Here is a 19,895-nt window from a genome sequence, read left to right as displayed (position 1 = left end):
TCTCCTGTAAGGGAAAAGTATTCCAATTCATCTTTGGCAAAATGTTTCCTTATTTTGGAAAAACTGTCTAAACAGGTCTTTTAGTGCTCCACCCTCTGTTTTAGACTTAAAAATCATAACAGAGTTCTGCTTGGCAATGGAAAAGTTGTATTTGGTCAAATCATGGGTATCCATTCATTCACCAAATAGTTATTGAGCTACTAGAACATGCCAGGCATTGTTCTAGGTCAGAGGTCAACAGACTTTTTCTATAAAGAGCCAATTAGTAAATATTTTAGACTTATGGACATTATAGTCTCAGTTGCAACTGCTCAGCTCTGCCATTATAGTGTAAAAGTAGCCACAGACAATGCAAAATGAATGGACATGTCTGTTCCAATACAACTTTAATTACAAAAACAAGCAGCAGGCAGTCCCCAGAGAGGTGGTTTGCTGACCTTTGGTCTAGATGCTTCAGCAATGGACAAAATAGGCAAAAATTTCACGGCTTTACATTTAAAGAATTTGTTTGCATTCTCATGGATTTACTCTCTCATGGTACTTACATTCTAGAGGAGGGAGACAGATAATAAACATGATAAATAAATAATTTAAACAGTAAGTTAGAAGGTAAGATGTACTACAGAGAAAAAAATTAAAGCAGAGAAAAGGAGTTGAGAGGCTGGGACTGGGGTGGGGGCTGGGGAGCAGGTAGGAAGGGAAAGGCTCTCTGAGAAGGTGACATTTTTTTGCAAACTTGAAGGAGATGAATGTGGAAGTTTTAAAACTTGTCTACAAAGTCTTTGACACTCCTGTCATCCAGAGATGGGGGTCTATCTCCTCCCCTTGAATCTGAGCCAATTTTAGTGAGTGGCTTGTAACCAACAGAATGCAGCAAAAGTGACACTATGTAACTTTTGAGACTAGGTTGGGATAGGCCACATAGTCACCTGGTTCTCCTGGGGTTGCTTCTGGGGGAAGCCAGATGCCACATAAGAAGTCTGACTCTCTGAGAGTCCATCTGTCAGAGAGGCCATCACTGCAGCCCAGGGGCAGCCCCGGCATCAACTACTGGCCATGTGACTGCATCACCTGGTGATGCCAGAGACAGCCTTCCTTTGTTCTACCTGTTTCTCCTGCCTACCCCTCAACTTTGTGAGCTGCCCAGCATCTTCTCCCCTTTTATGAGTATATACTGTTCTGTATTTTATTTCTCCTATGTTTATGTATAATCATACACATTTCTTTTTCTTTTTGCCGAATCATTTGTGATACAGTTAGCAGATAACATGACACCTCTCTGACACAATCACAACCTAACCATGCCCAATATCTTTTCCTTACACTTTGTTTCTGCATAGCAGCCAGAAGTGATTTCTGTTGGTTACAGTTTAAGTCTGATGGACACATCCCTTGTTTGAAGAAGCAGCATGATGTGCTAGAAAGGACAGGTATTCGGGGACAAGACAGACCTGAGTTGAAAATCCCTGATCTGGCTCTATCTGATTCCCTGAGCTTGAGCAAGTATTTAACCTCTCCAGCTCCTTGCTTTCTCATCTGGGTGAGGGATGCCTACCTTACAAAGTGGTTGTAAGGATGTGGAGTCATGTGTGCAAGGAATGTAGCACAGTGCCTGCACATGATCAGTGCTCAATAAATATTTATTGAGTGAATGCCCAAATGAATAAATACAGTGGGTTAGTTGTTCTCAAACTTGGCTCTACCTTAGAACCACCAGGGAGCTTTTAAAAATTTTGGTGCCAGGTCAGAACCCAGGCCTATTGCAATTGCATCAGAATCTCTGGGGATAGGACCCAGGCATCACTATTCTCCCATTTCCCCATGTGACTTACCATGCCGCCCAGATTGAGAACCATGCCCTGGATGTTAGAGTGTGACCTCTCCGAGCCCTTGGTCTAGGTGGGGAAACCGAAATCTCTCAGGGCGGCTGTGAGATGTGGAAATGTATGGACCTGGCACAGAGTAGGTTTCTGGAAACGTCAGTTTCCAGTCTCCTGTGCATGTCTTCTGTTAGGGGCAATCTTCTGGGTGGGCGAGGTAGATACTGAAACCTCACGGGGGTTCTGGGATGCACTGGAATTCCCCTCACATCTACTGAAATTTGTGCCCTCTATTAGTTTGCTCATGCTGCTATGACAAAGTCCCACGGGCTAGGTGCTTAAACAACAGAAATGCGTTGTCTCACAGTTCTCAAGGCTAGAAGTCTGAGATCAAGGTATCTGTAGGTTGGTTCCTTCTGAGACTGTGAGGGAAAATTTATTCTGTGTCCCTCCCAGTGGTTGCTAGCAATCTTTTGTACTCCTTGACTTGTGGTAGCAGAACTCCAGTCCTGACACAGCATTCTCCCTTTGTCTGTATCTGTGTCCAAAACGTCTCCTTTTTAAGGACACCTGTCATATTGGATTAGGGGCCTGCCCAAATCAGTATGACCTCATCTTTACTAGTTACATATGCAATGACCTTATTTCCAGATGAGGTCCCATTCAGAGGTGCTGGGGGTTAGGACTTGGACATATGATTTTGGTGGCAGGGACACCATCTCAACCTGTAATATGCCCTAAGCTATAGATTTGTATCCCCTGAAGAACCTCATGGAAACACAAGTCAGGAAATTACAGGTTTCATTTTTTAAGTCATAGGAAGGGATCTTAGAGATCTATAATTTCAAACCTCTTCAGTTAAGTTGAATCAATAAGCCCTAAAGGAGGGGGAATGGCTTGCTAAGGACCCAGCCAGAAAAGTGAATGTGATTTCCTATTGAAGTCAGCATTTGTGGGTCTCCTCTAATTTGGGAATAAACAGAAGATGCTTTGAAAAATTAGCATTGTTCAGTGCTGTTGTTGTTTTTAACTTACATTATCCATACTACTAGAAAAGATCAGAGACAGACTGTTGAACCAATTTTAACCAAAGTCAAGGGAACAGATAGATATAGCTGGGTACCTTCTTCCCCAGACTCCCATAGCTCATTGCAAAGTGCCTTGGAATAGTTTTAATGACATGTGCATTCCCAGTTGTTTGGACAATCAAGCCAGGTCATTTTCTCTTCTGGGTTCATCCAGAACATCTGGAAAAAGGGCCAAGAACTCCCTGGGACTAGAGTAATCCTATGTAAATCTTTTCCCAAGTAGAATGGCCAGAGACCGGACAACTTGAGAGTGGGGCTAATTTCTCTTTGTGGTCCCACTCCCCTCGTGCTCCTCCTGCCTCCTGCTGCCTTCACACTGAGCAGGCCCTCTATGAAAGTGACCAGGGACCTCCTGGAGGTCTACATATCCCTCTCTTCCCCACCCTGCCACCCTGTCTCCAATCCCTGCAACCATCCAATTCCCCATGCCCACTGGTTGTCCGTGTCTTCTCTCTAATCATTGGGTGATACTCAAGGCAGATTTTCTGAAATCATCAAAGTCAAGGAGCCAGGTCACCTTTGTCATCCTTTGGTCCTTCTAACCACACTATTTTGTGGAGGGGCTGTGGGTGAGGTTTGTGGGAGGGGATTGCAACAACCCTCCACCTAAAATCTGGGCTGGCCCCAAGGTGGAGAGGGGAGCTCTCTACTCAGAATAACTTAGTGAGGATTTAAAATAACCTTCTTCCCCTTCCTAAAGTTGCCCACAAACCTGCAAAATATCTCCTACCAAGTTTTCAAGAGGCCTGAAATTCCCAGCAGGAAGTGGTGTCATTCCTTCTGATTGGAGGGTGGATCTCTGGAAGGTCCTTGTTCAGAAACAGGAGATCAAATAAAAACCTTAGACTCAAAGACAGGAAACTCAGGTGCCAGGCCAGGGGAAAGACACAGACAGAAAACTGAGGCTAGGAGCACTCAAGACAGACTTGGCCTCCTGAACAATTTCGCCTAATGCCTGATTGGAGCCAATTTCCTACCATACTGACCCACACAGGGCTTGTTCCACATTTTATCTCCAGTCCTCCTTCTGTATCCCTCCTTTCACCCAAGATCCTAACCCAGATCCCTCACAAGCAGAGAACTTTTAAGAATCATGTATAATGATCTTGGGTAGAAAGGAGGGGAACATAACCAGCTCAAAGTCAGTCATTACATGCTAATCGTTTATTTGCATATGTGATACATGATGCTTTCTCTATTTATGAGAGGATTTTAAGAGTAATTAATATTTGTATGGTCACAGGCAGGTTTCACAAATGAAAGCCATTAGGGGTTCAACAAAGCAAGCGATGTCTGGGCTGGTGGGCCCTGGAGAAGAGTTCATGGGAAGCCCATTGGGCAGTGCCTGGTACTAACTGGAAGATGTAACATAAGCAAGTGTGTGAAGAAGAAACAAAAGTAGAAAAAAGCTAAAAAAGATGGTCTCCTATCCACTTACTTAACCAACCACAAACATTGTTGGGTACTGAGGGATGTTCTAGATATGCAAAATGGGGCTTGTGCCCTCAAGGACCTTCTACTCCAGCTGGTCAGGGGCTGCACTGGGCTTGGAGCCACCTTCCTATTTAGAGATCAGCAAGCTTCTTCTCTTGCTGATTTTGTCTGAGAGAGTATGGAGGTGGAAATGCTATGAAGAGGATATTCCCTTGAAGCCACTGTGGATTGTTTTTGCTCCAGGAATGGCAGAAAGTCTGCAGCCCATGTCCAGGGCCCTGGAGCGGGAGGGAGAGGCCCACAATGGTCCAGTTGAGGTTGAGCAGCAGTTTCAGTGGGTGGAGGGAAGGGAAAGCAGGAGACTGTGGCCCATGAAGAGTGTGATAAACAAAGGTGGAGCATAGTCACTGGTGTGCAGCTGGCTGGCTGCTTCCTTCAGCTAGTTGTTCCACCCAGGGATGCCCCTCCATCTTCCCATTCACACCTCTCTTTCTCTGTGCCTCTTCCTTTGGAGTCTCAAGGAGCTAGATTAGGAGAAGACACTGGATTAAAGATTACCCTGGGAGCTAGTCTACTGGGGATGCCAAAACATCAGCAGAAATGTAAAAAGACAAACACAATAGTACTAATGAAGTGCTCCCAGGAAATGGCTGTAGGTGTTGAAAGAAACACTTAGATAAGCATCTTGGGATGTTCAGGAATGGGATGGGGTGAGGAGATGGTGGAGAGATGATCTCAAAGGGCATGCTCTGTAGTGACACAAGATCCCCCAACCTGCCTTCTAAGAAGAGTAGGCTCAAAACCTGTTGTGCTTTGGTTTGGTGAAGTGGGTGTGTGAGCTGGAGTCCTCTGCCCTTCTGCTCCCTGGGCTCAGCCTGCCTTCTGAATAAAAGCTGAATAAAATTTTAATATTATCAGTTTGAAGGAATGTGGAATGATTAGGCTGACCAGAAGCCCATAGGCTTGGCTATGACCCCATGACTACTAATTGCCCATTTCTTTTGGCCATTTTTTTCTTCTGTGGTGGGTGATGTCCCCACCAATTGGTTAGTAAGGCCACAAGAGTTTTATCCCTTCACTGGTGCACCACCCAGCCCTCTCCAACAGGTGCTACAGGCCTAATTCTTAAAAGTAGACCCTCACTCTTCCCCAGCCAGGTCAAACTTCTTCAAGGCTGGCCACCCAGTGGCAAACAGATCATTGAAACTGTAGCAGGAACTGAAGGGGAAAGTGCTTTACAAGCTCTCTAGACTTCAGCTAAGGGCTGCATTAGGAACTGCTTTATTCAACAAGCATGTATGGAGTGACTGCTGTGTACAAAGTCCTGCTCAAGGGGTAGAAGACTCTGGAATTCCTATTTTCAAAGAGTTGCAGCCAAATGTTCCTAACTGGGGTGCATGGCAGAATCACCTGGGGCATTTTTCCAAAGGGTCCACTCCAGAGCTGAATCAGGTTCACAGATTGGGACCGGGTCTGTGGGATATGGAAAAGCTGAGAGGGTGCCTTTTGTCTACGTCCTTGGATGTGAAGCTGTGGGATAGTGTAAGAGGCAGGCATGTGTACTACTAATTAAAAGGCCAGGGCAAGTTCAGCCATTGCCACGGAGAGGGATAAGCAATGTAAGTGCAGACTAGCGAAGAAAGGTTAGTATTTATAAAGCAGCAGCCTGGGGCAAACAAGGTAAAATGTGTCCCATGGACATGGCGGCCCGAAAAGCATAAACTGGAAGAAAAATGACAGCTGTCATTCTTTGCTCCCACTCAATACACAGTGATAGAACACCAGGCCCCATGCTTGGCAGGGTGCAAGATCAGGTTCCTGCCCGCAGGCGGTCTGCAGTCTGATGGGGCAGGGGGATAAGACATCCATGGGTGTAACCACATTGGAGAGTGACACAGACTTTTTTAGAGAGGACGAGCAGAGGCAACCCAGAGAGTGCCCCTCTGATTTACAGATTGCAGACAGCCTCCTGAAGGAGCAGGCATTTCAGCTGGGGCATTTCAGGTTAGGGAGTAGAAGGCCCAGCACAACAAAGGCCCAGAGGAGGCTGGGAGAAGGGTGTCTGGGAAAGGGCCAGTGGCCTTTTGTGGCTGGATCCCACGCTGCTTGGGGGTAGGAGGCTTAGGTTGGAATTAAAGCAGAAAGAATGGAAAGTTAGTTGGCACCAGATTATAAGGGCCCTGAAAGACCTGCTAAGGTCTTTGGGCTTTACTTGTATGTAATGAGGAGCCACTAAGGCTTTGAAGCAACCTGATGTCAATGCAGAGGAGCCTTGGTGGGGAAGAAATGAGCAACAGGAAGATGCGGAGGAAGTGAAGCTGTTTGGGGATGAAGCCACGAGCATTAGAGAGACACGGGGAAGGCAACGTCAACAGGATCTGGCCGTGGGACTGGAGGGAGAGGAAATGCAGGGCTCAAAGGTGATGTGAGTCTGAGTGTGGGTGACTGTGGGGAAGCTGGTACCATCAACCAAGACGGGGGAGAACATTTTAGATGGAAAATGATGAATCAGAAATGTCAGCACAATATCCACCTGGAGATGAGGAGATTGTAGCAGAATCTTCCCCCTCCGGATGCCTTCATCAAGGTGGGTGTTTACTTCTCTGGGCCTTCCGAGCTGGACTGTTGGCACCTGGAGGGTAGCATCTGCATCTCGTTCACCTTCATATCCTCCAAATAAATGCCTGCAGAAGGTGGCACTTATTGCATTCATTCTTTCAATAAAAGATTCATAGACTAAATAAGCAAGTGCCAGTTCATGTGCTAGAAACTGGAACTATGACACAGAACATGTCTCCTGTCCAGTTGTGGGTTTTCAGAATCTGGATTTCATTCTGATTGCCCTTGTTTGAGGATATGATTACTTTTGTCCTGCAGACAGCCTCATCCAGCAGTCATCCAGAGCCAACCCCCTCCCAAATCAGCAGGGATAACCCGACAATCAGGGAGGGGAGAGATGGTCTTGCCAGCAACCTCTGCACAATGGAATTTCAGACCCTCATAAAGTCATGAAGGATGTTCCTTTCTAGGAATTTGTTCACATTTTAGAGCCCTCTGAACTAAGCAAGGATAAGAAATCCATGTCTAAATGAATGAATAAATGAGGGAATAAGAGATAAAAATTTTCTTAAAATCTAAGAAATGTTTTTCTGGATGGCAATAAAAAATTTCCAGGTGGGGACATTTTCTGCAGAAGAGGGGGCATGTGGGACTCCCTGGTGTAATGTATTTCTTTCACTCCCACACCTGCAGCTGTAGCATTTCCCAGTGTCCTGCCTTCCATGTTCCTTCCTGCCCAACTTCTCCTTCAGCCCCGCCTCCTCCAGCTCCTCTGCCCACCTCTGCCTGTCTCCCCAAACTCCCCGTCAATAGAAGGAGATGCCCTCATAGGTGAAGGCACCTGGGGGGTGAGGTGATGGGGGAAGGCCGGGCGCCTGTTGCCGGCAGAGCCAGAAGCGCCGGAGCAGACTTTTGAGGTGTCTGCGGAACTTGACCCCGACAAAGACATAGAGCACAGGGTTGAAGCAGCAGTGGGAGAAGGCAACGTTGCGGCAGATGAGCAGGGCATAATCCAGCTGCTGGCTGACCTCGCAGCTCTGAATGACCCCAAGTTTCAACAGTGTCTGCAGAAACAGGATCAGGTTGTAGGGGGCCCAGCTGAGGAAGTATGCCACCACGATGGTGAAGATGAGCCTGACTGTCCGGTGGCGCCGTTTGGAGCGCGAACGAAACAGGGTCCGGAGAATCTCCACATAGCAGAACAGGATGATCCCCACGGAGAGGAGGAAGATGATGTTGTGCTGGTAGACTGAGGCCAAGAACCCCTCGCGTTCTGAATAATCACAGCCTGAAGGGAACACCTTGTGGAAGATGGCGTCGGGGATGGAGGACAGGACGCTGGCTGCCCACACGGCGATGGTCACCAGCACGCGGCGCTGCAGGGTATGGACGCGCAGGGATGAGATGGGGTTCACCACGGACAGGTAGCGGTGGATTGTCATGATGGTCAGGAAGGAGATGCTGCTGTAGAGGCTGATGGAGAAGACCATGTTGAGGAGCTTGCAGAGGAAGTCTCCCAGCAACCAGCCCCAGTGGTATCCCAGGATCCACACGGGCAACAGGCAGGAGAACACCAGGTCTGAGAGACACAAGTTGAGGATGAAGACATTGGTGAGGGACTCCAAGCTCTCATACTTCACCAGGACCCACAGCACCAGGCTGTTGCCCACCAAGCTGAGAAAGAAGACCAGGCAGTACAGGATGGTGGTGCTGAAGGTGGCGAAGACGAAGGTCTTCTTCTCACACAGAAAACTCTGAGGATCATACTCAAAAGAGGTGGTGGTCTCCGGGATGTCTGAGGGCTCCATCTAGACGTTAAGAGCATCTGAAATGATGGAGATGTGTAGTTTAAAGCCCTGTGGTTACGCTAGAGAGCAGTAGGACTCATGTTATCAAAAAATGAGATCCAAGGTCCAGCTACTGGTTGGTGAACTATCTGTATTGAGATTAGGGACTTTCACCAGAACATGAAGTCACTAGGCATGCTGTTTAGTTTGGTTAGCAATTTTTTTTCTTAGCAAGACTTTCTTGAAGGAAGTGGTGCATTAATTTACAATAAGTCATAAGACCCTTTTCTCCTTGTAGACAGGCATTTGAGTAGCGCTAAGTTAGATGTGTCCCAGTAGGTGTAGAAGAGAGAGCAGTGGAACTGGATTCAAAGACCAGAGATCAAAGTTGGGGCCCAATACCGTGTTCCTGGGCAAGCTTTTTAATCTTTCTGAACATTAGGTCGTCATCTACAAAATAGATGATGTCATTCTTTCATTTATTCAACAAGTATCCAGTGAGCATTTACTATGCCACCTGCCTCCCGCCTCCTTCTCTCTCTCCTTCTCTCCCTTTGTCCCTCCCTCTGTCACTCTTTCTTTTTTTCTTCCTCTGTTCCCTCCTTTCCTTCCTCCCATAAACGTAGAAATCCTGATGGCAGGATTGTTTCAGGAAACTTGCTGTCTCCTGGAACAGGTCTAAAAAGAGAGGACACAAACGGAGCAAACATCTCTCACATGAGTCCAATTATGAAATAATCTCAAGACTTCAGTGAATGTTGAGACCAAATCCCCAGTAAACCAGAGGATTAACTCTCAGAGCAGAAAACTTCATCATGTGGGAGTTTGATTTACAGAACATCTTATAAGCAAGTAGAAATAAACTAAGTATCCAACAGGAGGGGAGTAGCTAAGAAAACTAGATTGAGGCAAATTGATTCAATCTTCCATGTTAGGGAGATTTTAGAAATAGTGAGACTAGAAGGCCAAGGAGATAAAAGAGAGAAAGTGATTGAAGAGCTGGAAATTTTGTTGAGATAGGTGAAGGAAGCTGTAGGATTTCAGAGAAGGATGGAGACTTGGATGAAGCAGCTGCCTGCAACAGGTAAGAGAGTTCTTTCTCATCATCCACTCTGTGCCACGCCCTGTGCTAACATGCTGTACTTACCTGCTCCTGTAATCCTGCAGCTCTCTGTCTTTAAGACAAGACCATTTCCATTTAACAGAAGAGGGAACAGGCTCAGACTATAAAATGTCCTTCTCAATGTTATAAACCCAGGAAGCAGCAAGTAGAGTCAAGCACGCCCTCTACCACTGAGCTATACCTTCCTACCTTGTGTTTCTTATTTTTAAAGTGTTCATGGATCTCATTCATTTTGCTACTTGGAATAATATTGTGTTTCTTATGAATTTTTAACAGTACTTTATTTAGTCTGGTAAACCCATTCTACTTTTAATTATGTTTTTTTGGACATTCAGAAATTGGGTATTTACATTTTAAAGACAAGCTTATCTGACTCAACGCAATGGCCTTTAATGATCAATGACAGGGGCCAGGCACTATGACAGGTGCTGGATTCCAGGGTACAGACATAATAGTCCCTATCTGTAAGAAGCTTATAGTTTAGAATGAAATCAGAAATGATACAAATATCTGGGAATTTCTGTAGTGTGACAAGTTGGAAGCAGAGATATTTTGGCACAGGGACTTTGTAATTTTGTAAGCACCCTTCATATCGTACAAAGCCAAAACTGGTTGGTTGAAAACAATTTTTTTTAAAGTAATAAAACTCTAGCTAGATTGAGAACAAAAAGAGAGAGAAAATGAATTGTCATCTTTAAAAGAATAACAAAGAAAAATTATGATGCATTTTATGTTAAATTCAATGACTTAAATGAAATGGACAAATTTCTTTAAAAATTCAACCTACCAAAACTGACATGAAATGATATGACAAATATCGATAGTCCTACCTTTATTATAGAAATTAGTTAACTATAAAAAAACTGTCCACAGAGACAAAGAAAACTCCAAAACTAGATGATCTTTCTACTTCATTCTGTCACATACTTAAGGAAGAAATAACACTGATCTTATACAAACTAACTGAAATACAGGATGGAATAATTCCCTAATTGTTTTATGAGGTCAGTGTAACCCTGATACCAAACCAGACAAAACCATTGCAATAAAACTATAGACAATATCCCTCATGAACATAGATACAAAAATACTTAACCAAATATTAGCAAATCAAATCCAGCAATACATTTAAAAAGGATAATACATCATGACCAAGTGGGCTTTATCCCAGAAGTATGAAATTGGTTTAATATTTGAAAATCAATCAGTTTAAGTGACCATACTAAGACAAAAACTAAATGATCCTTTTTGATAAATGTGGAAAAGCATTTGACAAAATTCAACACCCATTCATGATATCAACTCTCAGCAAACTAGAGAAAAAGGGATATCAGGCATCTACAAAAAGCATTCCAGGATTCTACTGGTTATTGATTGATTTACTCAAATTTTCAGAGGTGCTCCTGGGCAGTGCCTGATAGGCCTTGGGCACAGACAGGAGAATGGTGTTAAATCTCAAACCCTCTCTGAGCTGTATCCTAGGGCTTTGGTTCTTTTGGCCTGTCACTGCTCTCCCAACCCATCTCAACTATAAGAGAGTAACTTGAGCTTTCTGGTCCACAATATAATTCAGATTGAGAAATACAGCTCTAAATTATCCAACCACTGATAACAACAACGCCTTATGTAAAGACTTAAGACCAAATAAACACCTCTACTTTCTTAACACAAGGAAAAGATAAGCATTATATGTGGCAGTTCTAGTCAGAGTACAGTCCACAGACCCACTTTTTAGCAACACAGGTTTTAGAGGACACCCCCCCCCCCGCCCCCATCCAGGGAACCAGAGCCTGTGGAGGGACGGCTCAGGAATCAACATTACTTACTTGCTCTCCATGTGGTTCTGATATCTACCTGGAGTTTCAGAACTCTCGAAATAGGCTATTAAAAATAGAGGAAAACACGTGTTTGAAATGTTTGTAAAGGAACTCACCTATATCTGTACCTCTTTACATGCGTCTTGAGGCAGAAATGGTGCTTCTTTGTTTCGTATTTTGCTCAAAGAAACTGAAACACCTACCCTGTCCAGGAGCTGGAGGAAGGCAGGGAAGACGACTGTGCAGTCTCAGAAGGAGACAGAGGGAGACAGGGAGTCCTTGCTAATCTTTCCTTTTCCCACCACCAGGCTTCCTGGCTTCATCTGACCCCTACCCCCAACTCCACCTAAGATCCCATGTAGAACTGGCTACATCACTGGTCACTTGGAGAAGAGCTGGTCCCCCAGCCTGTCTCCACAGGAAGGTGGGGTTGACAACTTAGGGTCATCTGAGCCCCTGGGTTCCACCCAGGATAGATGCAGATAGTTTGGGAGTTGGAAGGGATTGTAAATGATGTGTTTTTTAAAGTGGTATTTTAATTTTATCAAAATTATATTTGATTAATGTACCAGTTATGTATGATGATGATTTTAAATGGAAATAATTCATGTAACATAAAATTTACCATTTTAAATAGTAGAATTCAGTAGTTTTTAGCATGTGTACAGTGTTATACACTTGTCATTACTATCCAGTTCCAGAACATTTCTATCACCCCCAAAAGAAACCCCATACTTGTTAGCAGTCAGTCCTAGTCCCTACCTCCCTCCATCTCTTGGCAACCACTGATCTACTTTCCATCTTTATGGTTTTGTCTATTCTGGACATTTCATATAAGTGGAACCATACAATATGGGATGTTTTATGTCTGGTTTCTTTCACTTAGCGTAATATTTTGAGGGTTCATCCATGTTGTAGCATGTATCATTACTTCACTCCTTCTCATGGTTGAGTAACATTCCAGTATGGGTAAAACACATTTCATTTATCTATTCAACAACTGAAGGACATTTGGATTGTTTCCACTTTTTGGCTGTGATGAATGCTGCTGCTCTGAACATTCATGTATAAGTTTTTGCGTGGATGTGTCTTTTCAATTCTCTTGGGTAGAAACCTAGGTGTGGAACTGCTGGATTGTTTGGTAACCCTATGTTTAGCTTTTGGGGGAACTTCCAAACTGTTTTCCACAGAGCTGCACCATTTGCTTTTTCCACCAGTAATGTCTGCCGGCTCCAGTTTTGTTGATTTTCTCTGCAAAAAATGGAATTCTATCATGCACGCTGATTTATCCTTTTTTCCCATTAAACAAAATGGCATGAAAGGCTTCCCAAGCCTATCTTACTCTTTATAACAGCTGGAAAGTGTTCCACTGCAATGTCATGTCATACTTCACTTATTTTCCTGTCAGTGGACATCCAGTTTGCTTTCCATTTAAAAAATTATCACAATGGTGCAGGGAGCATTAATTTACATGTACCTTTGATGTACTGGTGTTGATATTTATGCAGGGTGAATTTCTAGAAGTAGTGGATTTCTGGGTCATAGGGGATGTGAATTTTACGTTTTGGTAAGTATTGCCAGATTGCCCTCTAAAATGGTTATATTTATTTACACTTCCCTAATAGTGTTTAAGAGTTCCCATTTCCATGCACCTGGTCAAAATCGGGTACTACCAAATTTAAAATTTTTGGTCACTCTGAAAGGATACTTGTAGCATGTTGTTTTGATTCAAATTTTCTGTTATTTTGTGTTGGGAATTTTGTCTACAGATTTATTGTCCAATTGTGCATGTGTATGTGTGTGTGTGTCTGTGTAATTGCTCTTTAACAAGCTATTAATTCTCAATAACTATTGGGAGGACTCATATAGCAAGTGTTCAACAGATGTTTGTTCCCTAAATATTAACACACAATTTGAAACCAACATTTCACATTTCCTCATATTTGGTTTCAGTGTGAAAACAATTCATGAGCATGCCTTAAACAGAAAGTTCTAAAACAATGGTCAGGCTGGACAAAGGTGGGACTGAGTTCCAGCCTCACACAGACTCGACACACAGAAGGGGAAGTTCAGTTCTGCATAAAGCACAAGGTGGGTGGGGGCCTGGTTATCACAGTTGTGTCTGGACCCATCTACAGGGAAGTGGGATCAGGTCAGAGACCAGCATCAGAGTGGGGCTCTTGGCAGACATTAATTGCTGTTAACATGGGAACTGCTGACCCTAGATCCCCAGGGTTTCATGATCTAATTGGATCAAGTCCAGCAAGATGGATGGTTATGTTTGAGCCTCAGCCCCATGCACATGAGAACAGGCATAGGCATAGAACACAGAAGGTCTTCCAGCTTTGGGAGCCCTCAGAGATTGCATCCTGGGTGCACTGGGAGGTACATTCCCAGGGAGCAGGAGGAAGGAGGCTGACAGCATCCAGGCCCACCCACCTCTCTGCTGGAACATCAGTCTCTGGCTGCGGTGGATCTAGACACGGGAGAGACCAGAGCTAGTGTTTGATCTGGGCAGAGGTATACTGGAGCTGGCTCGTATCAGCTTGCATTTTATTTTTAGGAATTTTTCGAGCTGGTTGCTGTCACATTGGTAGCTTGAAATCAACCATGGTGGAAGTATTTATCAAAACTTGGCAATCACTACAATTCAGAGCTTTTCCCCTCTGAAGATTTGGTTGTTAAAATTTACCAGCACACCAGTGGATGGAAGGTAATGATTTTCTTAGACTTGCTCCTGTGATAAAGTCTCAAATTCCTATCCTGGCTGGTGTTATCATTCAGGATTCCAGGAAGGGACAGATGGCTTTCTCAAAAGGGTGACTGAGGACAGTGCAAGGAAAGGACTTCTACAAAGGTGTGGGCATGGTGTAGGGAATGCAAGCAGCAATGGTGAAGTATCCCTGGGCCAGCAAGAGTGGGCAGCTGCTACCGATCCCAGGCCTGAAGGCACAGGAGAAAGAGCCATTGAAGACCCTGGTGAGATCTCTGGCCCTAGGAGACGGTTGCTGGACACAGGACGTGGCTTTTGGCAGAGGAAGTATTCACTTCCATGCTCTGCCCAGCAGGGAGGGAGCCAAAGGAATAAATATGGCCACCTCATTCTCCTCTAACCCCACTCCACCCAGACTCCTGCTGGTGCCTTCCACTGACCCCAGCAAGGAGGCAAGGGAGGCTGTGGATGCAGCCCATTCAGAGGCACCTCAGAAGCACAGGCAGGGAAGGTGGAAGGTGGACCTGGAGGGATGAGGTAAGACTCCCAGCTCAGGGCCTTGGGTGGTCCCTCCCTGTCCAGCTCATTCAGTGCATGCTTCCCTTGCCCACTGCACTTGGCCATACAGGCTGCTTCCTCCCTTTCCCGCTAGTTCATCACTCCTCCTCCTTGGCTTACACTTCACTCTCCTGAACAGGTCAGGCTCTTTGCTGGCTGTGTTCTTTGGCACCTTGTCATTCTTCAAAGCATTTCTCTGCTCAGGCTTATTATGCATTATTTTTATCCAGTGATGATCCACTTAACAATTAAAATCCCAGCAGCTGACATTTACTGGCAATCCCCAGATGTCAGGCACTGTATAACTGTTTGTTAGACTTCATTCCAGAGGGCAGGGACTATGTCTCTGTCCTGTTCATTACTCCATCTCTCCAGTGCCCGGGACAGAGCCTGGAACACACTAGAAGCTTGACAGACATGTGTGAAGTAAACCCCCCCACGATGAGCCTACCAAGTGTTTCCCAGCTCTTCTGTAGTATGGGAGATTAAACAGAATCAGAAATGTTTTACTGTTCCTTCCACTGAGAGGCAAATTCTAATTCTACTCTGCTTGAATGTGAGTTGGTCTTGGTGACTTGCTTGATGAATAGAAGGTGGTGGAAGTGAGATTCCGGGACTTCTAGGTCTTAAGAAGCCTAGAAGCCTTCAGCTGGGTCCCTGACTTTCTCACTGGGAGCTCTGGGCCACCATTTATGAAGTCCAACTCCTTGAGGCCGCCTTGCTGGTGAGGCCCCACGTGGAGAGGCCAATAGTTCCAGCTAAGCCCAGCCCCCCAGCCTTCTCTGCTGGGGCCACACCTGTGAGGGAAGCTGCCTTGGAACAGCCCATCTGCCAGCTTGGTAGCATCAAGGGACCTCCATTGATACCACATGAAAAAGAATGACCCAGCTGAGTGCTGCTCAAGCTTCTGAGTCACAGAATTATGAGCTGTAATAAAATGATTCTCATGTTAGGCCTCTGTTTTTGAGGGTGCTTCCTTACACAGCAATAGTCAGAACATATCACATTGGTTGCGGGAACTCCCTAGCCTGATTATCCACTCCACCTTCACCCTTCCCACGTTCTCAGATGCCCCATAACATCAGTCACCACTAAGAGTCCTGCTAACCCTCCAGCAACGTACCTTTGATGTGGCTTTAACAGAGGTGCCTACCTGATTTGGCTTCCACTTGAACATGGCTGGGAAATCCCCAAGGGCAGGCCTGCCTGCTCATTAGCGAAAACAGATGAGTTGCTCTGCCAAGTCTTCATGTGGCCACCCTTCGACCTTCAACCTTCATGCTGACTCCCCGAGAGAGATCCTCTCCTTGGAAGCCTGCTCTGCCCACCCGACCACGTATAGGCCTGGTAGGACGGTTTTCCCACTGAGAGTTGGGGAAATACAGGCACTGGCCGGGGCTGCCCCTGCCTCCACTGCTGCCTTGCTCCCAGCAGGTCCTGTCCCTGGCAGAGCAAACACTGCTGGTATCACCAGAACTTGTCTGCGAGAAGCTTCCCAGGGCTGCACAAGTTGGATTAGAGAACTAAACCCTGGGGGTGTGCCCTGAAGGTATGGAGGGTTCTGGATGGTGCCTTCTGGATGTTTCTGGTAACACCTGTTGAAGAAAATAATCAATAGACAATCAATAATAAGTATAGAAAAGAGTTTTATTTGAGCCAAATTGAGGCCTAGCCCTGAAGCCCGCTTCCCGGATTATTCTCAGAAACTGCTCCGGAGAAGCAGGGTTTTCAGCACAGTTTTTACATCTTGTCAGAACAAAGACCATGAAACAAGTCAGGGACACATTTCTTTAAGGTTTCAAAACACCCAGACCAGCTGCACACGTCCAGCACTTACAGTGCAGCCTCGGCAGCTGGGAAGGGAGTCTTACCATCAAAGGAGCACGGGCGTCCCGGTAGAGGGGCATTTAATCTTTATTTTTAACATGGACATTCTTTACTTCTGGTCACTGTGCCCTCTTCTTTAACAATTAAAGCACGTGTATAATGTATGTTGGATAGGCCACAAACAGGCTGTTAAAGTTAGCAGAAAATTCAAGTTAACTCAGGTATAAGCCAGAATGACTTCCCCAGATCTCAGTATGTGAACACTTCTTTGATCACACCAAAGACTAGAAAGAGTTTGAGAAGCTCAAGTCCTCCTGACCTTCTCCAGGGCCCCTGGGAGGGGCTGTGTGGGGACGACCCTGGGGCCCCGGGCTTTTCTAGCTCATCCTGGGCAGCAAGGTCTCCCTCTTCTCACTCCCTCCATTGCTCCTCAAGCACAGCTGGGTGGGAGAGGGTGGTGACAGCATTCCTCGCAGAGGCCGCAAGAGTCAGGAGAAGAGGGAGCGCAGGATGTGATGCCATGAGGCAGGCGCTTCAGGGCCAGACCTTGTAGAGCCTTGCTTGATGCTCTTAGGCACAGGCATCATTTCTGCACTACGTGGGGCTCACAATGAACGCAGTTTCCCAGGTCCTGCCCTGACCTACTGAAATAAGCTTTTCTGGTAGGACTTGGGCCTCTGCATTTGTGACAAGTGTCTGGATGGTTCAGAAGGAAGCCAGGCAGTGTAGAGATTAATACCACGGGCTCTGGAGTTAGGCGGCATGGGTTCAAACTTGGACTCCAGGAGTTCAGTGCCCATGTAATTTTGGTGACTCAGTGTCCCCATGTGAATTGAAGATGATTACAGCATCAACCTCACTGACTCATTATGAGGATTAAAGTGAATGAGTTAGGTCCTTAGGGCAATGCCCAGTGAGTGCTCAATAGCTGCTTGCTCCAACCTCGTGGATGATGGCAGTAGATGCAAGGCAGGAAGCCGTACCTGCAGTGCAGGGTCAGATCTCAATAAATACTGAATGGAGGACAAGAGAAAACACAGCCAGCCATACCACTGGCACAATTATGCAGTGAACATTTATTTTTACAGCAAGCCCTGGCATTATTCTAGGTGCTGGGGGTTCAAAAAGGAATAAATCATTCCTTGCCCTTAAGATGTCCATGGGCTTACAGATATGGAAATGCGCTATTAAGATGCAGTGTGGTAAGTGTGATGTGAGGGACAGCTCTGGGCACACAAACCTTGGAGAGACAAAGAAGGCTTCCTGGAGGAGGTGAATGAGTAGGAGTTATGCAGGGAAAGGGGGCTGAACGCCAGGTGTAGGGGAACACGTATGCAATAGTGCACATTCTGGGCTGCCCAGTGATTCAGAGTGGGAAAGGTGTGTGGTGGAAGAGGCAGGACTGTCAGGGTTTAAGGCTGGAAAGATAAGCAGCATCAGCTAGCTGGGCTGAGTTGGGTTGCCCCATGCCTTCAGCCCTAACTAGCTCATCTCATGCACTGCACACCCTTATCACAAAGGTCGCCTTGTGTGTCACTGAGTAACACTCCCCCTGCATTAGTCAGTTAGCACCCTGATTCAGTGTCCAGAGTATGAAAAGTCCAAACCCTGCCCAAGGAAACATGTGGTCACTCTCAAGTGGAGGAGTGCCAAATAATCTGGCGTCCATGTTTTGAAACCACCACATGGAAATTCAGGGGAAAGTTCCTGAAGGAGATGACAAGGGCTAAGTCTTGAAAGGTGTGTAGGAGTAAACAGAGAAAGAAGAGGAGGAAGGATGTGGCCTTTGGGGACCAGCACATGTAAACACCAGGAGACAGGAAGTCTCGGGGCTGGTTCAAAAGATTCTACTTATGGATCAAGAGGAGAAGGTACGTGCTGAGAGGGGTGGTGGGAGATGACCAGGAGACAGAGGCAAAAGCTCTGGGGTGCCAAGCTAAGGAGTCTGAAATTCATCCTCAATGGAGAACTAGTGAAGGGTTTTAAGCAGAGGAATAAGGTGATCAGTGGACTCACTAGGATGGAAGGATCACTGGATTCACTAGTGGTGGAAGCTGTTAATTTCCTATAGGAAGGTAATGCTAGAGCTGGTGCAGTAATTCGGCAATGTCATCAAGAACTAAGGCCCCTTCGATCTCTTGCACTGGCCTCAGCACCTCTGTAGTATCATTCCTCATGACTGCAAGATGGCTGCTGCTAGGGCACCAAACATCATGGCTTTGTACAGTAACAGTATCCAGAGCAGGAAATAAAGAGGCATATGTCTAAAGAAGTGGCGTTCACTAGGGACAGTTTTGTGGTGTCTAGGGGGCACTTTTGGTTACCACAGCTTGTGGGGGCTGCTGACATCTAGCAGGTAGAGGCCAGGGATGCTGACAAATAGGACAAACTCCCATGAGAGAAAATTTCCAAAATGGCAATAGTGCCGAGGTTGAGAAACCCTGGTCTAAATTGATTGGGTGCCCTTAGCTTATACGGGGAGGTGAAGTTGCCTCCCGCTCTGGAATTTTGGAGCTAAGAGGCCAAAGATTCAGTTTCATGGCTTAGCTGCTGAGGGGACCCTAGACATTGCCAGTATGTAAACATATTATAAAGCTACAACCAGATGAAGTTCTAGATAGACTGAAATGTAATAAATGAAACCATAAAACCTCGAAGAAATAGTTATCAGATGGATAGGGAAAGATTTCATAAACATACTTATTTATTTACATATAGTACATATAAACATAAATATAATACGTCTATGATTCTCAGTGTACGTCCTTTGAGAAGGACATTATTATCTGTCAGACGACGAATTGGTTTGCAGGACGCAGCTTTCTTTCTTCTTGATACCTTGCTAGTTCCTGGAATTTCTATTCCATTATTGTCTTAAGTATAGTGTCCTTTTTCCTTTCAGTTTTCCAAAGGAGAGTTAGTCGGATTGACCTTGTTGTGATGGGACAATGATGGTGGGAAGTGGGGAAGAAGTTGACTTGGAAGACAGGTGCTGCCAAAATACAAGAAATTCAGCTTGTCTACAGTCAACCCAGACTCTGAAATGTCTCTTATATTTCCGCTGGAGGTTTCTGGTTTGACCTAATTCTTTTAAAGATGCAATGCTGATTGAATACTTCTTTTTTCTTCCTAAACAGCTTCCTTTTCCTGTTTCTTATTTACTGTGGTA

General features: G+C 45.5%; 1 protein-coding gene across 2 annotated transcripts in view; it reads right to left on the bottom strand.

The window, feature by feature from the left end:
* Positions 1 to 4,070: 4,070 nt before the first annotated feature.
* The window catches only part of XCR1 (X-C motif chemokine receptor 1), a 29,782-nt gene continuing 13,957 nt past the window's right edge, over positions 4,071 to 19,895 (bottom strand). The window contains exons 3-5 of one of the 2 annotated variants that reach the window (XM_014561793.2): positions 16,053 to 16,494; positions 11,638 to 11,692; positions 4,071 to 8,726 (exon numbers count right to left, since the gene is read on the bottom strand). In XM_014561793.2, the coding sequence (XP_014417279.2) occupies positions 7,708 to 8,709 (1,002 nt within the window). In that variant the 5' untranslated portion in view covers positions 8,710 to 8,726; positions 11,638 to 11,692; positions 16,053 to 16,494 and the 3' untranslated portion in view covers positions 4,071 to 7,707. Of the gene's footprint in view, positions 8,727 to 11,637; positions 11,693 to 11,744; positions 11,932 to 16,052; positions 16,495 to 19,895 lie in introns of those variants that run through there. The other variant, XM_006173921.3, reaches the window with a different exon arrangement.

The sequence above is a fragment of the Camelus ferus genome, chromosome 17 (assembly GCF_009834535.1).
Source record: "Camelus ferus isolate YT-003-E chromosome 17, BCGSAC_Cfer_1.0, whole genome shotgun sequence".
NCBI lineage: Eukaryota > Metazoa > Chordata > Mammalia > Artiodactyla > Camelidae > Camelus > Camelus ferus.
The sequence above is the reverse complement of the archived record's forward strand: the minus strand, read 5'-3'. Positions and strand labels throughout refer to the sequence as shown.